Source organism: Pundamilia nyererei, unplaced genomic scaffold (genome assembly GCF_000239375.1).
Source record: "Pundamilia nyererei isolate P.nyererei 1_Seehausen unplaced genomic scaffold, PunNye1.0 scaffold00020, whole genome shotgun sequence".
In the NCBI taxonomy this organism is placed as follows: Eukaryota; Metazoa; Chordata; class Actinopteri; order Cichliformes; family Cichlidae; genus Pundamilia; species Pundamilia nyererei.
In genome coordinates this window covers 1,573,295-1,594,622 of record NW_005187421.1, presented here as the reverse complement: position 1 = coordinate 1,594,622, position 21,328 = coordinate 1,573,295, and the positions used below count along the sequence as shown (strand labels likewise).

General features: G+C 37.2%; 1 protein-coding gene across 1 annotated transcript in view; it reads left to right on the top strand.

The window, feature by feature from the left end:
• The first annotated feature begins 3,374 nt into the window (after nt 1-3,374).
• egf (epidermal growth factor) overlaps nt 3,375-21,328 on the top strand; it is a 21,134-nt gene continuing 3,180 nt past the window's right edge. The window contains exons 1-21 of the mRNA XM_005726478.1: nt 3,375-3,922; nt 6,254-6,453; nt 7,259-7,440; nt 7,968-8,195; nt 8,331-8,533; nt 8,630-8,743; nt 9,514-9,636; nt 11,396-11,518; nt 12,211-12,336; nt 12,505-12,641; nt 12,906-13,054; nt 13,284-13,388; nt 15,121-15,344; nt 15,708-15,875; nt 16,039-16,188; nt 16,269-16,421; nt 16,509-16,625; nt 17,184-17,306; nt 17,490-17,652; nt 19,460-19,624; nt 20,992-21,094. Coding sequence (XP_005726535.1) covers nt 3,796-3,922; nt 6,254-6,453; nt 7,259-7,440; nt 7,968-8,195; nt 8,331-8,533; nt 8,630-8,743; nt 9,514-9,636; nt 11,396-11,518; nt 12,211-12,336; nt 12,505-12,641; nt 12,906-13,054; nt 13,284-13,388; nt 15,121-15,344; nt 15,708-15,875; nt 16,039-16,188; nt 16,269-16,421; nt 16,509-16,625; nt 17,184-17,306; nt 17,490-17,652; nt 19,460-19,624; nt 20,992-21,094 — 3,183 coding nt within the window. The 5' untranslated portion in view covers nt 3,375-3,795. The remainder of the gene's footprint in view (nt 3,923-6,253; nt 6,454-7,258; nt 7,441-7,967; nt 8,196-8,330; nt 8,534-8,629; nt 8,744-9,513; nt 9,637-11,395; nt 11,519-12,210; nt 12,337-12,504; nt 12,642-12,905; nt 13,055-13,283; nt 13,389-15,120; nt 15,345-15,707; nt 15,876-16,038; nt 16,189-16,268; nt 16,422-16,508; nt 16,626-17,183; nt 17,307-17,489; nt 17,653-19,459; nt 19,625-20,991; nt 21,095-21,328) is intronic.

Below are 21,328 nucleotides of genomic sequence, written 5' to 3'. Positions count from 1 at the left end.
GTGTCCTGGGGTGGGTATTTTTGGTGTATGAGCTATTTGTTGCATTGTTATGGACTACTACAACAGTTTCTGTACCATTTTAGTGAGAGTATGGTTTTTCTTTTCCAGTACAAGTCAAATCTGTTCCTGGTGGGAGTTGGAATCTGCCAGGGCTACACTTTGTCACAGATTCTTTTCATAACATTTATGAACTTTTACAGAATATCTAGGAGTAGCCAAATTATGGATGCATTTCTCTTTGGCGGCCTCGGGATAACCTATTTGCTTTTTGCGGAAGATTTGGTTCTTTGGTTCATAACTTTTATGGACAGAATTTTTAGGCACAGCCAAGTAGTGGAAGATATCTAGTGTGTGGCCTCAGGATCAACTCTTTGCTTTTTGGAGAGGATGTGATCCTGATGGATTTATCAAACAGTGAACTGTAGCTCATACTGGGGTTGCTTGCAGTCTAGCATGAAGGAGCAGGGAAGAGAATTAGTACCTCGAGGAAAAGGCTGAAATACCCATTTGGGTTGAAGTTACTGCCCCAAGTGGGAAAACACCACAAAACTCCCATTTGTTTAAAGAGGATTCAATTCTAGAATCATTTAAAGAGTCTTGGAGCATGGCTCCAGTGTTCTGCCAGTAATTTGCTTTATAGACACAATGTTTGATAGTGTGTCTTCTCCTAGTACAGTGTCTCACAATGTATTAGACTAGGGTTTGATAAAGGGGCAATATATGCTGATAAAATGTGGCTAATATTGTAACTGTAGCCAATAACCAACTCTAGATTTACATTTTCTGTCAGATTTAAACCAAAAAAAAAGAAGTAATATCTCCCAGTTCTTGAGTCCCAATATATCTTCTAAACTTAGTGTGTTACAAAAGACTGTCATTATGATAATTACTCCTTGAGGGTTTTGTTTTCAGCTCTTAGTGAAGATGCTTGCTTTTGTAAAGTTTTTAGTAACTTTGGAGGTTGAAATCCAAATTAGCAGTTGCAATAAGTGTTCATTAGGCTACATTAGGCTAATGCAAGGAAGAATTTTCTCGCCAAGAACAATGGACACATTACATCTAACTGTACAGTAAGGCCAGAAGAAAGAGGATTGCCATATTGTTGTTCATTCTTTTGGGGGGGGAAGAAGATTTTGGTTCCTATTTTGCAGTTATGTTATTATTAGCATGATTATGCTAGTATGGAAGCAAACACAAGCATCTGAGCTTTTGTTTAGCTCCCTACATCATGTACTTCTAGAGGTTTCACTGCAGTATTTTTATAACTTTTTGTCAGATGTAAAACTTCCAGTCACTCCCATTTCTTTTTTTTTTAGTTTTTTTTTTTATATTTTATATTTATTTTTACTTTTTATTTCTTTCTTTATGTATGTAATAGAGCTGCCCTTATGAAGGCCATGCTTTTGCATGCAATACACAAACTACTTCACCACCAGATTGATCCTGTGTAACTGACACAGAATTACCAAAAAACAAAACACGAGCAGATGCAGCAGCGATGTTAACATGTAGTAACACACTATAGTTCTCTTTTTCTGGCAACATAAATATGTATTGCAGCAAGGGAATTGGAATTTTCTGGAACACTACTATGGTGTGGATGTAACCAGCATAATCTGTGATGTCAGCTGTGCTTCTGTCATTGACATAGCTTGTTTTGTTTTTTTCACAAGCAAAATGAATACATGGTTGACTAGAACAGGCAAAGGTTTTAATGACAGCTGTCAGAGTAAGGCAAAAAGGCTGAGAGCACACAGCTGAAAAAACAGACAAAACAAAAAGATGAATCAAGAGATCAATAAAGACGTGACATCGGGGACGTCTTTAGTTTCGTTATAGGTGCTATTTACCTGAGGTGCTTGAAAAAACAACAACATTGAGACAGACCAACTGAATGTGACATGCACAAAAATACTGAAAATTGTTGACAAGGTTTCCTGATGGCTCTGGTGAACAGGAATAAATCAGACCGTGGAAACAAATAAGCCAATAATAAGGGTGCCAAAAAGGGCCGTGTTATGGTGAAGGAATATTTATAAGATCCAGGACATCTGCTACTCCCCTTTCCATCAGGAGGAAAATGCTAAATATGGTGCAGGAGTACAAATAGGAAAGGACTAGGCCAAACTACCTGCAGCCCTCTTCCGGAGGCAACTGTATTTCCTGTGGAAGCACCACTCCTTTAAAGTATGTGACAGTAATAAACTTATTCAGGGCAGCTCACTGAGGGTGGTGTTAGGCCATCTACATGCTATGACTCAGAAGAGGCTGTTGCAAATCTTCCAATATCTCCCAACATCTACACAGTGTTCTGGCCACCCAATTAGCCATAGACTAAGAATGAATAAATCTTTCATTGAATGTCACAAGAGATGCTTCCTCACTGTGTCCATGGAGTTACTTAATCACACTTAATCAATTCTTTTTTCATTGCATTATGACTGAAACTAAAACGGTATGTTTTTTTAAATGTTTTTAGTTTTACAATTTACAAAAGAATCTCCCTGTGGGAATAAAAAAATCATTTTATTCTCGCCTTCAGAACTGGCAACATTTATCTTACAGAAGCAGGAGTTAGTTTTTAATACAGCTATAATAGCCACACTCTCACCGTGTCCCAGATACTGTTTCTACTTGATGATTCATAGCTATGTGTCACTGTCATCCAACACACTGTCACCTGAAGAGTAATTATGAACATTAGACTTTTATTCTTACCTCCCAGGGTGAAATTGTGGGAAAAGGTCAGTGCCCTTCAGTGTGTTTGTCTGGGGACAAGGCAACTTTCTCAGCATTATAAATCATACTGCTGCTCTTTAGTGAGGACGTTGTTCCTGACAATGTCCTAGTCATGCTGGGTATGAATAGAGGTTGTAGTTCCTGGCCTCTGTTAATTGTCATGCTGGGCAAGAGGAGGACAAACAATTTAAGGATAATCTGCTCTACTCTTCCACCGTTCTCTATAAATTACTCATTCTGCTCATTCCTTCTGGGAGCCAGAAGAACTTCGAGAGATGACAGTATAACACACTGACTCTTCATTCACACACACACACAGGACACAAAACAGAGGACCTACTGTGTATGCGGCATGTGTAAATTACACTCGTACTGTATGTATGCCATTTAGGAATGACTCAAAAATACCAAAGGTTGATTTAGTTCCTTAATAAATGACAAATTCAGTATTGTAAGATTCTGTCTGACAACTTTCCATGCAACATCTGTCTCCTTGTCTCTGCCTACCTCCATCTTAAACAGATATCTATCTACATTCACAAAGCACACATGTAAGGGGGTGGGGAGAAGGCTAATAAGTTGTTATCATGTGGGACCTTTTTTCGTCCCTGCCTCATTTCTTGAATATCCCACATTCTGTTGGAGCACTGAACTGCAAATTCTAGAAGATCTTGCACCATTGCTGGACTTGCATGTGCAAAATTTACCATGGGGGTGTTAGGAATTTCAATCTTTGCTTCCAAAACAGACTGGCAGCCCAGGGGCCCAAAGTAGGGACTGAGCAGGATCCAAACATTTTTTTTTCTGGGTTCAACACTGCACTGACAGCATTACCCCCTTATTCTCTATCTCAGTAGGGTTTTGCATTCCCTTTAGTGTGACATCCACGGGTATGTAAAGCTCCACTCTCTTACTAGCTTTAAAGCATTAGACAAAGGATGCTAAGAGTCCACAAACCTACAGTACGTAATCCTGGAGAATTTTTGTGGGCCAGTGCTGATAGTGGGAATGCTTGAGAAAGAGTGAAGAAGACCAGCAGGGACAAAGTGCAGGATTATGCCCGAGGCAATGATAACAGTAATATTGATCTATTTTATGATGCAAACCGCTGGAGCCTTGCTGCTCGGTACGACATGTTGGGATGAGCACCTATTGCAAGCAGGGAGCAACAGCAGCTGTACGGGTGAGTATGAAACCTCTCCTAACCAACAGTCCCAACTGACCGTACTGGAAGAAGTAATGTTGAAGTGTACTGCTGTCTGTGTGGTCTTTTCACTTCAAAACAACGATTTCTAAAATACATATCATGATAGAAAATGAACTAGCTTAGATTTAAAGACAGATATTACAAATAAATATTTATTTAATATTAAAAAGTGTGATTGTTCACTGTATAACACTTTGTGTCCTAAAAATTAGTGAAATTAGTGTCTTGGGTTGTAATTTCAGTTACACAAGTTCTTCTGTACTCCACATGGATATAAAGCATTCATGCAACAGCTGCTATTCAGTACTGGAATGATGCTTAGTTTAAAAAAAATGTAATCAAGTAGAACCAAACATGTTGCTTGCATTAAACATGCTACAGTAGGCGGTACAGCAAAGTGAACTTGGCAGACTTGGCACTGTACTAAGCCAGACTGTGTTTGTGTGGGTGTATCTCAGGTTGAGTTTTTGTGGAGTACCACAGAGACGTTACTTCAAAAATACAAATGGTGATGACCAAAAAACCCACATCTCAGCAGGACATAAAATATTAAGTGCAGTACTGTGATTTTCATCCAAAAAATAATAACACTCCTGTCTACCAAACAGAAGTCAGCTACAGAACATCATGCGCTGATCCGGCAGCACAGATTTTTAGGAATACAGGTGCAAAGCAGAGTCATAACAGGACCTTTTCACCTGAGCTACATAAATCTGTTGCCCAAACACTGTGCATGAAACTAGAAACTATGTTCTACTACACTACATATTCCTTAAATATCATCACTGTTTTCAGCGTGTATTTGGGGATGCTAATAGAGGTATGTGATATGGCTGCAATCGTTTAAATGGTAACTTTAATTTATTTTGTGTGGTAAAACAAAATGTATGGCATGACCTTCAAGCAATAATATAATAGTATTATTATTATAGCATTTTTTTTAGTTAATACAATTAATTAATTAATAATTAAATAACTAGTCATTATTGATTCAACAGGACTGCAAATCCAGTGCTACCATATAATACTAGCACCTCAGCTAAAATCAAATATGTGACAAGATCTTTCAACAATTTCATGTTATAGTGTATATTGTTATTTAGCCCAATCATTTTAGTTACTGTATAGTGATGTTTATTGCAGAGTTAACAATTCTTTTTTTCATATTCTTGCATTTCTTTGTTTTTATAGGTAACTAGTCTGTAACTACGTGAACTGAATTATCATCTGAAATGCCATTAAATACAAGTTACATCAATGCAAAATAGTAAATCAATGAAGAATTGATGAATTGTAGTATATTTTGTGTTAGAGTTCACAAATAAGTCCAAGTGACAAAGCTGAGTCAAGAATCATACTGACCTTCCAGTGAACTTGTCAATCAGTGATTCAGCAGGATGCATCCTAGCAACTCATTAGCAATGGCAGACATTTCATTATGTTGTTTGTCTGGTTTTGCTCATTGTTTTCTTCATTCCACAGAGTTAAGAGCGGCGTCTATGGTTGCATATGACAGTGTCATTACCTTGCCAATGTCATTGCTCGCTCCAAGAGTAAAAAAATAAAGTTTAGTTCTAGGACAGCTACATTTATCTGACAACAAATGTACAGCAATCATCCAATATACAAAATCAGAATATGTAGAAATATCATTGTTGATCATAACTTCCCAGCAGAATCCCAGAGTGATGTTGTGACCTGAATCAAAAACCTTTTAGAGGACACTAACTGCCTTCCCCTTCATTCATTGCAGAGTATTGTCAGAGTCAAAGGAAAAAGCAAAAGCTATTTGTTGCTAAGGGATGAGGTTTTACACAGAGGCAGCTGTGGTTGCCTTGAACTTCCCATTGCAGGGATGAATAGGTTTTTTAAATCAAATAATGTGCCAAATTGAACGACAACAGCAGCGACACAAAGAGGGAGGCAGGAGCTATTGAAACGTCAAATGCTGCCATAGTTACCTATATATACTGTGGATTTATTTGGTTAAGATAAGAAAGTAAATATGCTCATTCACTGTGAAAATTATAAAAAATTTAAAATGTGGCGTGATTTGTGACTTTTTTGTGAATTTCCTATTAATTAAAAATGCTAAATGTTTGCAATTATATAATTTTTATATTTTATATAATGGCATTTTAGTCTGTTATTGTAAACCTCACAGAATCATTAGTCACTGAATCTAAATATTGTTGAGTCATTATACAACTGTGTTTACTTAAGATATTATTTTTACAAAAGTAAGGCGTTCAAATGATCTTCACTGTAAATTTTAAACTTTAATAACGTGTGTAATGATTTGCTAAGCTTCACAGCCTTTCCTGATATTTGGCCATGGTAAAGCTATTCATCGGATGGGTCTTAATGGCAAGAATCAGAGAAGGCTTGTGCCTGGCGTCGGAAGCTCTATCCTGCTTGACTTTCATTTCAAAGAACAGAGAGTTTACTGGGTTGACAGGCACACTGGGGTCATCTACAAAGCATCTGTGAAAGGAGCACACAAACAGGTGATTATGTAACTGCGCCCCAGTGTAAGTGGACTTTTTCTCTGTTTGATTGTTTTCCTGTGTGTGTAACTTATTAGTGAAAGCCTTTTTATTTCCATGCTAGACTAAAAGGGTGTGCACCATTTTATTACAAATTGCTGAATTATAAAATGACAGGTTATTTTGCAAGTTTTAAAACATTTTACGTACTACTACTTAGTATATCCTTTGGATGACAACACAAGAAAATTTGATATTTAAATTATTTTTGTGTTTTGTCTTAATTTACAAGTAGATTCCATAACAATGTTAAGATACAAAACTACCAAATATTTGCATAAAACTACTTATAATGTGCTCACAGTCTGACCAACGTTTCACACACTTTAGAAAAGTCACTCTAAAAGTCCCAACAAACACATTCTTTAAACCAGTAAAATAAACAACAGCAGACCTATTTTCCTTAATGTTTCTAAGTATAATGGAAGTAACGTGATCTGCTTTATATGTGCTTTTCTGAATCATTTTTGATCTTCTAACAAAGAAACTTCCAAGGTCCCCAATTTGAAATGTCAAAGTATGGAATATAGCGCTAATAAGACTTAATACCCCCAAAGCTAACCAGCAGCTTAGGATCACTTTTAATGATTTAGGAATTTTTAATAACCTAATTAGTACAGCAGTTAATTTGGAGGCTTTTAAAAGATCTTTCAGAAACTGTAATTACCATAATTAAATTGTTTAATGTTAATGTTATCCTGCATTGTTCTGGAAACTTTCAGAGCCGCAGATTTAAAATGATTAATTATGAATGCTTCTTTTGCAGAAACTGTATTCATATGACAAACACATCTCTGGCCTCGCAGTGGACTGGATTTGGAACAGCGTATACTGGACAAGTGGAGAAAAGGGGGAAGTAAAGAGAATCGATATAAATGGGAAGAAACAGAGGACTCTTTTAAGACACTTGACCCAGCCCAATTCTATAAGCGTTGACCCCTCTAATAGGTAATCTATGCAGATGTCATAATGACAGCAGTTTTTTGTTTTGTTTGCTGTTTTTCATTTGATCCTTCCGATACTATATGGAAGGATTAAATGATATAAAAATTGACTGACTGACTCTCATATACCTCTGATCAAGGACAGCAGTAGGAATTTACTTCCCTTCAGTTTGGCCTGATGGATAAGCAACACTGAATAATTTCATTTAAAAACATTTTTCATGATTAAAAAGTGCCAAGAGCATATTTAAATTGCTTTTTACATAACTTATTATCGTACACTTCTCTCAGGCTTTAATTCAATTGGGCTACAGTTTATTAAGCATTACCAAAAATGAGTTTGAGGCAAAAGAATTATGAGTCTCCTGATTTGGCAGGCTTAACATATGAGGAAATGTCTAAGCAGTGCCCTTACTGGAAGCAACTAAGTTTCCATATTTCATAACAGATGCAAAGCTAACTTCAGAAAAAAATATTTTGGAAAGGCTCATTGCAAAACCTTTTTTTTCCCCCAAAACATGCATATTGCAGGTTTCTGTTTTGGTTATCTGGGGGGATGTCTCCAAGTATCCAAAGGTCTGATGTCACAGGACAGATGAAAATGACACTAATTAAGATAACTGAACAACTGAGAGCACTGTCGATTGACCGAGTAGACAAAAGACTGTTCTGGGTTCAGTTTGGGCCACAAGGAGAAAGTGCCATTGCCTCTTGTGATTACAATGGGAACGCCCTACACACCATGAATCTTCCACTTCAGTGAGTATTTAGTAAAAATACAATTTGTTACTCATCCTTTAACTTTGTTAATAAAGAAAATGTAGATCAGAGTGTTGATGTAAATGATCAAATAAGCCAGTCGAAAGCCACTCATTATGTCTTCTTTTTTATCAGGTCTCATTCAGTTGGAATATCTGTTTTTCTGGAGCACATATACTACACCGATTCTGAGTCTCGGGTTATAAAACAAGTAAACAAGTACACTGGTGGAGAGCCACGTGTTGTTAACATAAAACAAATGGGTAAACCTCCAGTTGATATCAAGATCGTGCATCCACTTAATCAGCCAACAGCAGACCCGCTATCACCATTTCCAGGTTACAGCTCAACATTATCATACATTTAAAGTTCTTCTTAGTTAAATGAATTGTGTTTATATTCTAGATAATGTATCAAGCAATCACTTCCAACAGGTTGTGATGACCAAGGTGGCAACTGTGTTAACGTCTGTTCCAGTTTGGCAGACCAAGGCGTTTGTCAGTGCAGTGAAGGTTTTGTTCTCAGTATGGAAGGCACTTACTGTAAAGGTTGGTATTAAAATAAGCACCAGCAAAAACACATTTTTACTTCAGTCAGAATAACACTGGAAGCTACTTTAATCAGCTAAGAATAGGAAAAGAAGGATACTAGACACTGAACAGTAGAAGACTTCCTGATCTGATGACATTAGTAGGGTCAGAATTTGGGATAAATAACATGAAAGCCAACATAGAGTCATCCTGTCTTCTATCAGTGTTCAAGGCTGTGGATGGTGTAACAGCATTGGGGATATTTTCTTGGTGTTCTTTGGTCCTTAGTACCAACTTCATTGTTCAAACACCATTGACCATCTCTATTCCTGTATGACCACAATGTACCCAACTTCTGATGGCTGCTTCTAGCAAGATAATGTAACATGTCACAAAGCTCAAATCATCTCAAATCAGTTTCATAAACATTACCATTCAGTTCAGCTGAAAGCCCACTACAGTCACCAGTCTCAATTTAGAAGAGCACCTTTAGGATGTGGTGGATTGGGAGACTGGCATCGTGGATGTGCAGCCAACAGATCTGCAACAACTGAATGATGGTATCATGATAGCATGGCCCAAATTCTCTGAGAAAGCATGTTGTTGAATCTGTGCCACGAATACTTAAGGCACTTCTGAAGCCCAAAGGGGTCAAACCTAGTACTAGCAGGGATCACTGTTACAGGGGACAGCCACAATTAAAAGGACTTATATATAAAGCACAGAAAACATAAATATTAGCATCTACTTGCAAAAAATATTACCATCTTTGTCTGTGTGTACCATAGATGTAAATGAATGTGCCCACTGGAATCATGGCTGCTCGCTTGGTTGTGAGAACATTCCTGGATCTTATTTCTGTACCTGTCCTAAAGGATATGCCCTCTTACCAGACAGGAAAACATGCCAAGGTAAAGTATAACTATGTTTATAATATCAATATAGCTTTGTCATGTGTTTTACAGTGAAAATAGAAAAAAAAACAAGTAAAATGTATATTCAAGATCTGAACATGACTAAAGCTTGGGTTGCAGATCTTCTTTGTGCTGCTGTCAAAGGTGGCATTTATCTACCAGATACTACTTTGACCCTAGAAGGCTTGAGGGTCACAGGCCTCAAGACAGACTAGATATATGTGAAACTGACAATTGTGTGTTAGGTCACTTGGGTCAAAACAAAACACTGAAACTTCTAAACATTTAAGAGCACTGAGACGATCAGGTAGAACAAAGGATATCACGATAACACAAGTTATTTTTTGCTTTCAGCTAAAAGTTCATTTGTCAAGGTCATGTATAAGAAATAATTATTTAGTTAAATAAACTTGGATTTTATTTTATTACATTTTATTTTTACTTTAACTGACTTAAATTTGATGATTTTTGACATTTTTTCAAACATTTATAGTTTCTGTTTTTTTAATTTCAAGATATAGTAAAACTTTTTTTAAAAAAAGTATATTTTTATAGTCAGATCATAATCTCTTTTCTACTCTCACAGCAATATGCTCAAGACAACAGGAAAAGTTCACAGACAATGAGATTAGATGATGAGGTGACATTTGCAGTAGGGAACATATCTGGTCAGCAGCTTTGTCTTTCTAAGCTGCTTAGCTGACAACCTTTGCCAAGGTCCAGTATGAAACAAACATAGAGCCAAGCAGCAGGTTAGACAATGGAGATTACAACAGAGTTTACTTGGTTGCACAGACGACAGAAGAACTGTAGTTATTTACCTACTTGAAGTGCCATTTTTAATTGTTCTATATAAAGACAAAAAAATGAAAAAGCAGTAGTTTTACCACATGCACTGTTGACATGGAGCGTTTCTGGCCTAACTGAAAGGTTTAATGGAAGACTATAAAAAGATCTGAAATAAATTTAGCCATGATAAGAAGAATAAACTATCCTATTGTTTACTGTACAAAACCTATATATGAAATAAATGCAGAAAAAAACCAATAAAATATCACATTATACAATAAATGATAATGTTCTCAGTAAGATAAAACTTAAATGACTTGTGTTATGATTCACTTATGATGATGGCCACTTGTGTCCTCTCATACATCTTTACACGATTTATACTTTATTCTTATAATTCTGCAGCATAAATAAAACGATAGACACTTGAGTAAATGAGTAAATCATGAGTCTTATAATATAATACATAGAAAACTTAAACGTCACATTTATCTACTGCTTTTTAGTACTGGTACATACTCACCTCAGGATCTCTGGTACAGGAGACCCCATGTGCCTTTTAACTAGCATTACATCACCCTCAGTGTTTGGGTTTGACTTTCTTATCACACTTTCCACTATTTTGATAGGATTAGAGCTGACTTCATCAAAGGATTTTACCAGAACAGGGGCTAAGAAGCTTGCTGTCCATCCGGCTGATCCACAGTCTGCTGGCCCAAAAATAGACTCAAGTCTATTTTATTTACATGGAGCATCACGTTGCCTTTATTGGCACTATGAATGACTGTAAAAAAAATGTAATTAACTCACATCAGTTTGAGTTGAAGTTCATGTAATCTTTATGTTAATCTACATGAATCAAATCCATTTGATTTTTTTTCTTTTATTTTTTAATTGTTATTTTATTGTTAAAAATCAAAGATTTCTTGTTTTTATTTTTGATAGAACTGTCTTTTTTCTATTACAGAAATCATACCATGTGAAAGGAATATGACAAAGTGCGGCAATGAGTGCCTGTCAACAGGAAATGGTGCTGTCTGTGTTTGCCCTGAGGGATCTATACTACAGGAGGATGGACAAACATGTACTGGTATGGCCAGTATTACACCACTTTGCCCCATGTTCCAATACTAAAATCTACCTTTTATTAAAAAATTATATAAATACACTTAGTAAAAAAAATGTAGCGTTCATATTATTCTCATTTACAACACTAACCTTATAGTATATGGCTAACATGCAGAGTATACACATACTGGATTCAGTTTCCCATTACGTTTACATTTTAACTATAGCATCGTAATAAAAGAAAAGGAACAATAGCATGAATCTATCAACTGACTGAATGACAGTTTAATGGAACATATTGGTTGCTCATTTCCAAAAAACTAAGCAGCAGATACAGTGCCTACTTTGTGATTTGGAGCCAAGACTGTATAAATATTTCATGAATAAGAGTTGAGTTGATGTGGTCAAACTGAGGATAGATGGATCAAAGAGATGAATGTGCAACAGTGTAGTAACTGTTGTAATACTTTCAGTTTATTGTGGGCCAATATCTTGCATCAGTTTAGAATATAATAATTAAAATGATTAACTTTTTTATGCATATGATTTATTTTGCAATGGATAAACTGGATTACAGTGAAATCTGATGCCAGAACCAGTGTTGACACAACATAATTTTGTGTTAAGAGTAAATACTGCAACTAAGCAAAGGTCTGTTGAATTTTAACAAATTCATAAGCTTAGCTGTGCCCACATTGTTTTTCATGGTTCCAGGCTGTTCATCTGCAGATAGAGGAGGATGCAGTCAGCTCTGCAACCCTGTCACCCCTGTAAGCTGGGAGTGTGGCTGTCTGCCTGGCTACCAGCTCCACCAAGATGGCAAGCACTGCATTGCAACTGGTGAGTCAAACAATGGCATAGCAGATAGCTGAGCTACATGTGCCCACAAAGACACACACACCGTCTACCTTTTTGCATCTGTTTCCAATGCAAAAGTCAAAAAACACAAGGTGAAAGCTGCAGTGCATTTGACCACGAAACACTGTATTTTCTTATATTTTTCTCCAGGACCTCCATCTTATCTACTAGTTGCTAATCTAGTAGATGTCCGGAGAATTAACCCTGATGGCACTGTGGATCAAATCTTGGCAGAGGAGCCCAGAGGAATAATCGTAGCTTTAGACTATGACCCTGTCCAGAACAATGTAAGATGGAAAGTGTTCCAAGAGTATGAGTATAAGGTCGAATGACTCATTGTAAGAGAATTGAGTTAAATCAGGAAATGATTCTGCTATGGATCTGCAGTGTCCCCCAGTGGACAAGCACTGTAATGCATGCCCCTTACTATTACCTCATTATGCTTGTTTGGACAATGATCCACATGTTTTCCTTCCAGTTTATATTATATAATTATTCATATTTATATTATAAATGCAAGTATTCATAAATGATATATTTTGCATTTAAAGGTGTACTTTGCAAGTACAAGCCAGAAAACAATTGAGCGAGTTGACATAAAAGGTGGCCCAAGAAACATTCTCATCTCTGATGGTTTGGATTCACCAGAGGGGCTTGCAGTTGACTGGGTTCATCGCAAGATGTACTGGACGGATAAAAGGTGTGCAGTGTGTGTAAGAATTACACAATGAAAACGGTTTCTTCATAAAGTGCTGGTCATTTGCTGTTAGTAGATGTTTGCTTTCTAGTTCTATTCAATTGTCTATCTAAAGTTTATCGTTTAGGTCACACCCAGCTTTCTTAATCTCTTTTAATCTGAATGAACTTCATCAGGAAATAACTGACACTGGGGAAATTAAACTTCTACATGCACATATTTTGCCCCTCAGTCAGTCAACTGTTGATTGCAGTACCTTGGATGGACTTCACAGGGAAACTATTGTGAGAAAAGGTCTGGAAAAGCCAAGAGGAATCGCAGTTCATCCTCTTGCAAAGTGAGTATAGCCATATGCATCACTCTTTCACCAATACAATTGACTAAAGACTAATCAATAAACAACAAATACCACATTAATAATTACCAAGCAGTTTGATTAACTTTGACTAACACTCACCAGAGTTAGTTCATTAGGTACACCTTGCTATTGCCAGTTTGAACCCGATTTTTTACCCCCATTTGTCTTTAGAACTGCCTTGCCTCCTCATGGCACAGTTTTACCAAGCTGGAAGCACTAACCACAGATTTTGGTTCATATTGTTACAGTATGTTAGCATCATACACTTGCTACAGATTTGAATCTCCAATTTCACCACATCCCTAAGATGCTGTACTGGATGGACCATAGAAGTCATTGAGTACAATGAACTCAGTGTGTCAGGGTTCCTGGGTCGTTGACCCAGTGTTTTCAGTTTAGTCATGTTCTCTGTTTAGTTTCCATATGTACACATGTCCTGTTTTATGATGTCAGCCCTTTGTCAGTCTCTGCGCATTATGTTCTAGTTCCGCTTCCTGTGTCATTAGTCGGATTATGTTCAGCTGTGTACTCACCGGTCTCCAATTGTCATCATCATCAGTCAGGGTATTTAAGTCCTCAGTTTCCTTCTGTTCACCGTCTTGTCATTGATGTTGTCTACTTCGCACGTGTGTCCAGTCCAGCCAGCCAGTTCAGTCATTTCAGTCTGCCAGTCATCTTATGCTCTGCTCATCCGTTCGTTATAATAAACTCCATCAACCCTCACCGTGAGTCCTGCGTTTGGTTCCCTTCCTCTCATCCACACACGAAGCCCCTGACGCATGAAAACTAGCATTAGAAGATGAGTATGCTGTGGTCATATAAGGAGCCACATGGCTAACAGCAAAAGATGTTGACAACAATGCTGAGTTGGTCCCAAAGTGCACCAAGAAAATACTACCCCACACCATTACACGACAAGCAGCTTGAATTGTTGCTACAAGGCAGGATGGATTCATGCTTTCATGCTGCTTACACTAAATTCTGACCATTCATCTGGCTGTAGCTGCATAAACCAAGACACCAGGTAATGTTTTCCAGTCTTCAGTTGCCCATTTTGTGGAGTAAATTGCTCTTTAATTTCATTTTTCACCCCTTGAGATGTTTGTGTGGGGAAATCCCAGAAAATGAAGAGTTTCTGAAACAATAAATATTAAATATTTACATTAAAAATTGGTTAAAGAGATATACCTAACAAAATGGATAGTGAGTATATAATCTCACCGTGATCTGGCCAATAAAGGTCATGTTTTAATTAAATTTTAAACAAAATATTTTTGTAACAATGAATATCACAAAAAGATATAGATGATTTGTATATACAGTGCTTAACAAATTTATTAGACCACCACCAAACTAAAATTATTAAATTATATCTTCAAATTTATTGTTTTACAAAAAAAGCATACAATGCAGTAAAGCACATCATTATTTTTTGAATAAGATGCCAAATTACAGTTATTTATTTGCATGCCTGAAAATTAGTTTTAGAGGTTGACTGTTATGCTTGAACAACTGAAGACTTCTCAGAGTAGTCCAGTTTGGGTTTAAAAGACATGAATTCGGTTCAGTTTTTTCAGATTTCTAAAATATTTGTATTTTTGTTTTCTTTTTATCACAGATGGTCTAATAGAATTTGTTAAGCACTGTAAACAGGTGGTTTAATAACTTTGTGTACCACTTGCTCTCTATTTCTTTCTTTTAACTTTTTGAGGAAGTTATTCTGGACTGACATAGGGACCCATCCTGTGGTGGAATGTTCCTCCCTGGAAGGGAGAGACCGTGCTGTCATTGCTAGGACCAACCTTGTGTCGCCCACTGGCCTGACAATTGACTTCACAGAGGACCGAGTATTCTGGTGTGATCAGAGGAAAGGCACAATAGAGACTGCCGCCCTGGATGGTTCAGATCGACGAGTCCTGTCAAAGAACCAAGTAGGTGAGGTTTATGTGAAATGTATATATCTAAAAAAGCAGATATAAATGCATGGGGAATAAGAATTTCATAGTTGTAAAATGAATATGTAAGTTAATATATGATAAGTTACTCTAGGATATATGACAGATAATTAATACTAAGTATAACTGATATAGTACAGCTGTCCTACTAATCTTGACTCAAATGGCAAAAGTATACCTCTTCTTAAGTTAACTTTCTCATTCATAGCATCATCCACAATTCAAATGTGAGAAAATCCCGTTTAACCAGTATCACTGCATTCACAGCTGAACACAAGCGCCTCTCACCTGGAATTACTGAGTCAACTCAGATTTTCTTGCCGTCTGCCCTAATTTGTTCCAGGCCAACCTTTTGATCTTGCACTATTTGAAGACAGGCTCTGGATCTCTGATCAGGAACGCCACCAGCTGACCAGTGTGCATAAGCGGACTGGGAAAACATTGCAATGGATCCAAGGGAGCATGGTGCAACCAGCATCTATTGTTGTAGTTCATCCCCTTGCTAAGCCAGGTACAGAGGAACAACCATGATTACAATGATCTAAAAAAACAAGTGCCATGCATATTTAGATACATGCAGATTGGACACATGTGCCAATAACAAAAACAAGTGGCACACAGCATCCATCAGTTCTAAAGAATTCCTGGGCTTATACTTCTGTCCTGTTTTTTAGGGGCAGATATGTGCCTTCACCTGAATGGAGGTTGTTCCCAGGTGTGTGAAAGCAAGGTGGGTTTTGCCCACTGCTCTTGTTTCTCACACTATATCCTATCAGCTGATGGAAAAACTTGCTTGTCTGTTGACGCTTCAAATGGAACAGCAGGTGATGTATCCTGTGTTCTTTTCTACACAGTGTAATGTGATGATAAATTTGAATGTTTTCTTTATGTATTAATTTTATAGAATATGGAAACAGTGGATCAGTTGATTTAACACCTCTGAAAAACAAAACATTTAATACTGCGAGCTTGCCACTGACAACTGATAAAGAGGAGATTGATTTTCACTCAGATGTAAGCAGCCAGCCAACTTTCTTCACCGACAAAATGATTTCAGGTAACAGTGCACCTTGAAAGGCGTTCTATCCACTCAATATCTTGCCCAGCCTAAATGTTACGTTTGCATATGCCCCCTCTCTGTCAGACCAGAATGAGTGCTACTCACTCCGCTGCGATGTGAATGCACAATGCCTGCTGAATTCTGGTCACCCAAACTGTTTATGTCAAGAAGGTTTCACAGGTGATGGACAGTTATGTGTGGGTGAGTATACCTTCAATTATACTGGGAATATGCATTAGAGAGATGAGGTAACAGACCCTGAAATAAGCTTACGGGATTACATTTGATACAAGTGAGCTTTTTTTTAATCTCACCTACAGTAGCAGGGATCTAGCAGAACTGAGTTTTGGATTTTGAAATAAAATTCAGAGGTAGGGTTGCTCTGAAAGTAAAGGTAATGGTATTATTCAAGATAAGCCTTAATGGAAAAAGTCAAAATGTTCAAAAAGTCCTAAAACCATCCAGTAATTCCTCCTATCGTTTCCTTGCAGACCAGTTGAAGTGTTTTGAGATTATCAGCTGAGTTTGTTTGCAAAGTAGGAAGCATCGAAAAGACATAGTGTGGCAACTTTGTTAAATTAATAAAAACGTAACTTTTTTCACTGTACCAGGCCAGGTTATGGAGGATTTAAAAAAAACAAACAGTAATTACATTTTATTTAGCTAGTAAATAATGTCACAACATTTTTTCGAAGCTTATGATTCTTCTTATTTGGTAAAATTTTAGGTTACAACTTACTGCTCCTATTTTTGTCCTAGATATTGATGAGTGTAACCTGGGAATCTACAACTGTGACAAAAATGAAGAATGTCAAAACACTGCAGGGAAATACTACTGCAAGTGCCTGGCTGGATACTACAGCGATGGGCAGACATGTCGAGGTGATCGTTTCCTTTTGTTAACATATCCTGGGCCGTATTGGCACGTTCTCATCGTCTATCATTATCTTATCTGTGAAATCAGATAGTTAATTTAGATTGAATACAGTGTTTATATGAGCCATCTCTTTTAAGCAGTAGAAAATGAATCTAATTTAATGAACTTATATCTTCAATTCTCTCTAGAGTTGGAGTCCACATCACCATGGGTGACACCTGGTACCTCTGCTGATGTTACCACCAAACGCCACAACGGAAATGCAGAGAGTTGTCCTGCAACCTATGAGACCTACTGTCTGTACCATGGTGTTTGCTTCTACTTTCCTGAATTGGACTCTTATGCCTGCAAGTAAATAAACCCGCTTGTCCTTCTACTTGACCCATGACCCCATCCCACCCCTCATAACTGTTTGTTTTTCAAAGAAGGGCTCACGATATTCATATTAGGGCTGTGCGATACCACATCATGTACAATACTGCAATTATAAATTATTACATGATATAAGTGTCAAATCATAATACCATTGTATTGGAGCAAAACTCTTTAAAATCCCCTAGTGTGCACAACAGGGAAACAAGTCATGTCTTGTTTCCCACTGAGAGCAAGACTTAAACAACATCCAACAATACCTAGCAATTTGAAAAATATGAAATAAAACTGTTACAGTTTAAGGTGAAAACCAAAAAAGGTATCTTAAAAGAGGCAAAAACATACCATCAAGTATAGCCTTACTACAAAGGAGTTGATATTAGCAACCTAAATGTAAACAAATGACTCAACCAATCTTTGCTGGTGCACTAACTAAGTGCACTCCATATGACAGGAAGAGCTGATGATGGATGGAAATAATGCAGTTACATGGTGGACATGCACGGCTTTAAGCAACTGGTTAAAAAGATCGACCCAAGACACAAAATACAACAAATATTCTTTGGTTTTATGCAACATTGTGCAGGGTGCTGAATAGTTACAAGGTTAAATTACTTTAATTATTGTTAAACTAAAGTGTTAAGCAGTGATTTTATAGTTTAACTTAAAATTTCCAAGCACCTCCATACTTGGCTACTTCTGTACTGTCGCTGCTATTTTACTATTATACTGCTGTTGGCGCCTTGCTTCAATAGGGTCTCTCTTTTTTTAAACAGAAATATGATTATGGCAAATTTTATTAAATATTGTAATATAAATATAATAATTATATAATCAAATATTTTCTCAAATATTCAGATATATTCATGCAGTCCCACTGTTAATTAAGACAAGAACACTTAGGTGAAAAGTATTTTATGACAGCTGACAAGCAGCAGGTGTCACTGTTGTTCCACGCCTCACGAAAGTGTTTACAGCAGAGACAGTCTACCTCTGTCCATGAAGTATCGACTTCAAATCAGATCAACAAAAATGTAAATTATGAGTTCTAATGCACAGACTTAAAAATAATTCATAATTTCAGTGGAAAGCTGCAGATAATGTATACACATTCACTTGCAGTGACAACATATTTACTTGATTTTTAATACAAATTATAATGAAAACGTATATTTAGCAACAAAAAAAGAACAACTGCCTATGAGTGCCCAAACAGGTTGAAGAGTTGAAGAACCCCCAAGTGGTATCTGGTCTCTGAGATAGTGGGCAGAAATGTCAACCTGGCACTAGGTATGGATAAGATTGGCCCCAGGATGCTGACAGTTCTGCACACTTTTGGACCAGCTTGTCTGACCTTTTCAGTGATCTGTCGAGTTCTCGGGGGGTACCCTTGGCACACTGAGGGGGTAGCTGTTTTTTTTCCCCTCCAGTGTTTTCCAATGATTCTCAGGATTATGAGGATCATTAGAAAAACAAAATAACTGAATTATTACTGAAGCCAGTCAATTCCATTTTTTCACTAACCTTATGTCATATAACTCCAAAACCTGTGACTGTAATCTTCCCTGTGTATCTGTTCTATGAAATCCAATCCAGTCTTTCAAAAACTACATTTAATTTGCCAAGGGAGCCCAAACATTTAAACACAAAACTAAGCAGTTGCTTAAGCAGTAACAGTTTTTGAATTATAAAGTAACTGGATGTGTTTTAAACAAGTTTGTCTTAAAATATAAATTGTTTGCAGTTAACAAAAAATGATTCCTGGATATGATTTTTTGTCATGCAGTTGTGTATCAGGCTACATGGGGGAACGATGTCAGTTCAGTGACCTGGAATGGTTGGAGCTTCAGCGGGCTGAAAAGGAGAAGAAGAGGAACGTGGTCATTACAGCCTGCATGGTGGTCCTCGTTTCCTTGCTCTCTATCACAGCCTGTGTCACCTACTGCTATGGGTAAGAGAAAAAAGGGAAAAGGAGAAAAAGGAGGCAGCAAAAAGTAAAAGGGGAGAAAAAGGAAGGAGGAAAAGAATAGACAATGGGTAAAAAAAAGAATAAGGACAATGGAAAAAAATAAAAAAGGAAGAAAGTAGGGAAATCAAAATGATCAAGATATGCTATTCGCTGTGAAAGGATCAAAAGTGACTTCCTAAAAAGAAAAAGAAAAAACATCCATGAATATTTAACTATTTCCTCACTAAACATACTAAATATACTATTCAATTTGTATGGGTTTTATTAGACTGGTAAAAATGGGAATCATGTCTTCATCTTAAGGGACGATCATGCTTTTTCTAACTGATGGTCAAAAAATAGACCAGGGAGGACCTGCTGCTGTAATGAATGAGCTGACAGCATTTAGAGATGTCTATCAAACCCAAGATGCATGAGGCGTGTAATGCCGGTTTCTCAGTACGACAGCAGGGGGTCAGGGAGCACATCACACGTGGAACAAATGACAGCATGCAACAGTGGTTAGCTGAGTGAAGAGCACGCATAAACTACACACTGTGGCCCCTCCTCCTTTTTATTTCCACCTGAGATGTTTCTAAGTAGCTGATTTGTTTTATGGTTGTTTCGCTGGCTTATGGACAAGGCTGTTTGGCATTCTACACTCTTTTGACTTACAAAGCACACTACCTACTACATCCTTACGTTTACACTCTTGGTTCCCCTGTGGAAGTGGCACGCTTTCAATTACATGGTTCGTTTAGCTTGTTCTACAGCAATTACACATAAAAATAGGTCATTTCTCAGCTACAAAATGGAGCCGGTGAGGTATGACCCCAGAGGAAACGCTACATGGCCGCCAATAGCTCTGCCTTAAATTGCCTTCTGCACTTGACTGCAGGTGCACTTGTGCGGTTTTTGAGTTTGGTAGTTTGGTTTCCCCTGTAATAAACACACAGAGAGTACAGAATCACACTGTACACAAAGATAGAGTCTAAAGAAACAACTGAAACTTATGAGCACGTAGAGTAAATGCACACACGGCCTCCGGCTTGGTCTATCACAACATTCAGATGTATTATCTTTGGTCAACATTCAGGGGGTGAGATATGCAGAAAGCTAAGAAACAAACATTAAATAAATCAAATGTGGTGAAATTATTATTTTATAATGCAGTGATAAATGATGCTGTGAAGGGCAGTACACAGCACAGACACTCATTTCTCATCATGATGAATTTGAGTACACAACTTCTGTTATAACCTATATAAATCTTCTTTAGGTACCTGACCTTTTATATTTCTGTGAGATAAACTCTCCATGTGTATATTATTCTATACATAACTTGTGCAGATTTTATATTTACTTTTCAGAACGAGAAAACGCTTCCACAAACAGCCATCAGTGGATAATGTGAGTGAGACCAGCATGACGGATGAGAGCATGTCAGAGACAACCACTACCACTGTTCCTCGGGTAAGGCCATTATTACAAAGCTCGGTCATTAATACATACAGTTTTTATGTCATGCAGTAATATAATACATCAATGTAACAAAAAGGACAGTTAAAATTATGTTGTTAATTCCATTATGTGGGCTTTTCAATTATATGGGGAGAAAGAAAGAAAAAAACAGTCAAACATGCCTTGCATTCTCCTTGATGTTGGACTGAAAAGAAGAGCTTGCGAGTGTGTCCTCATTAGGATACA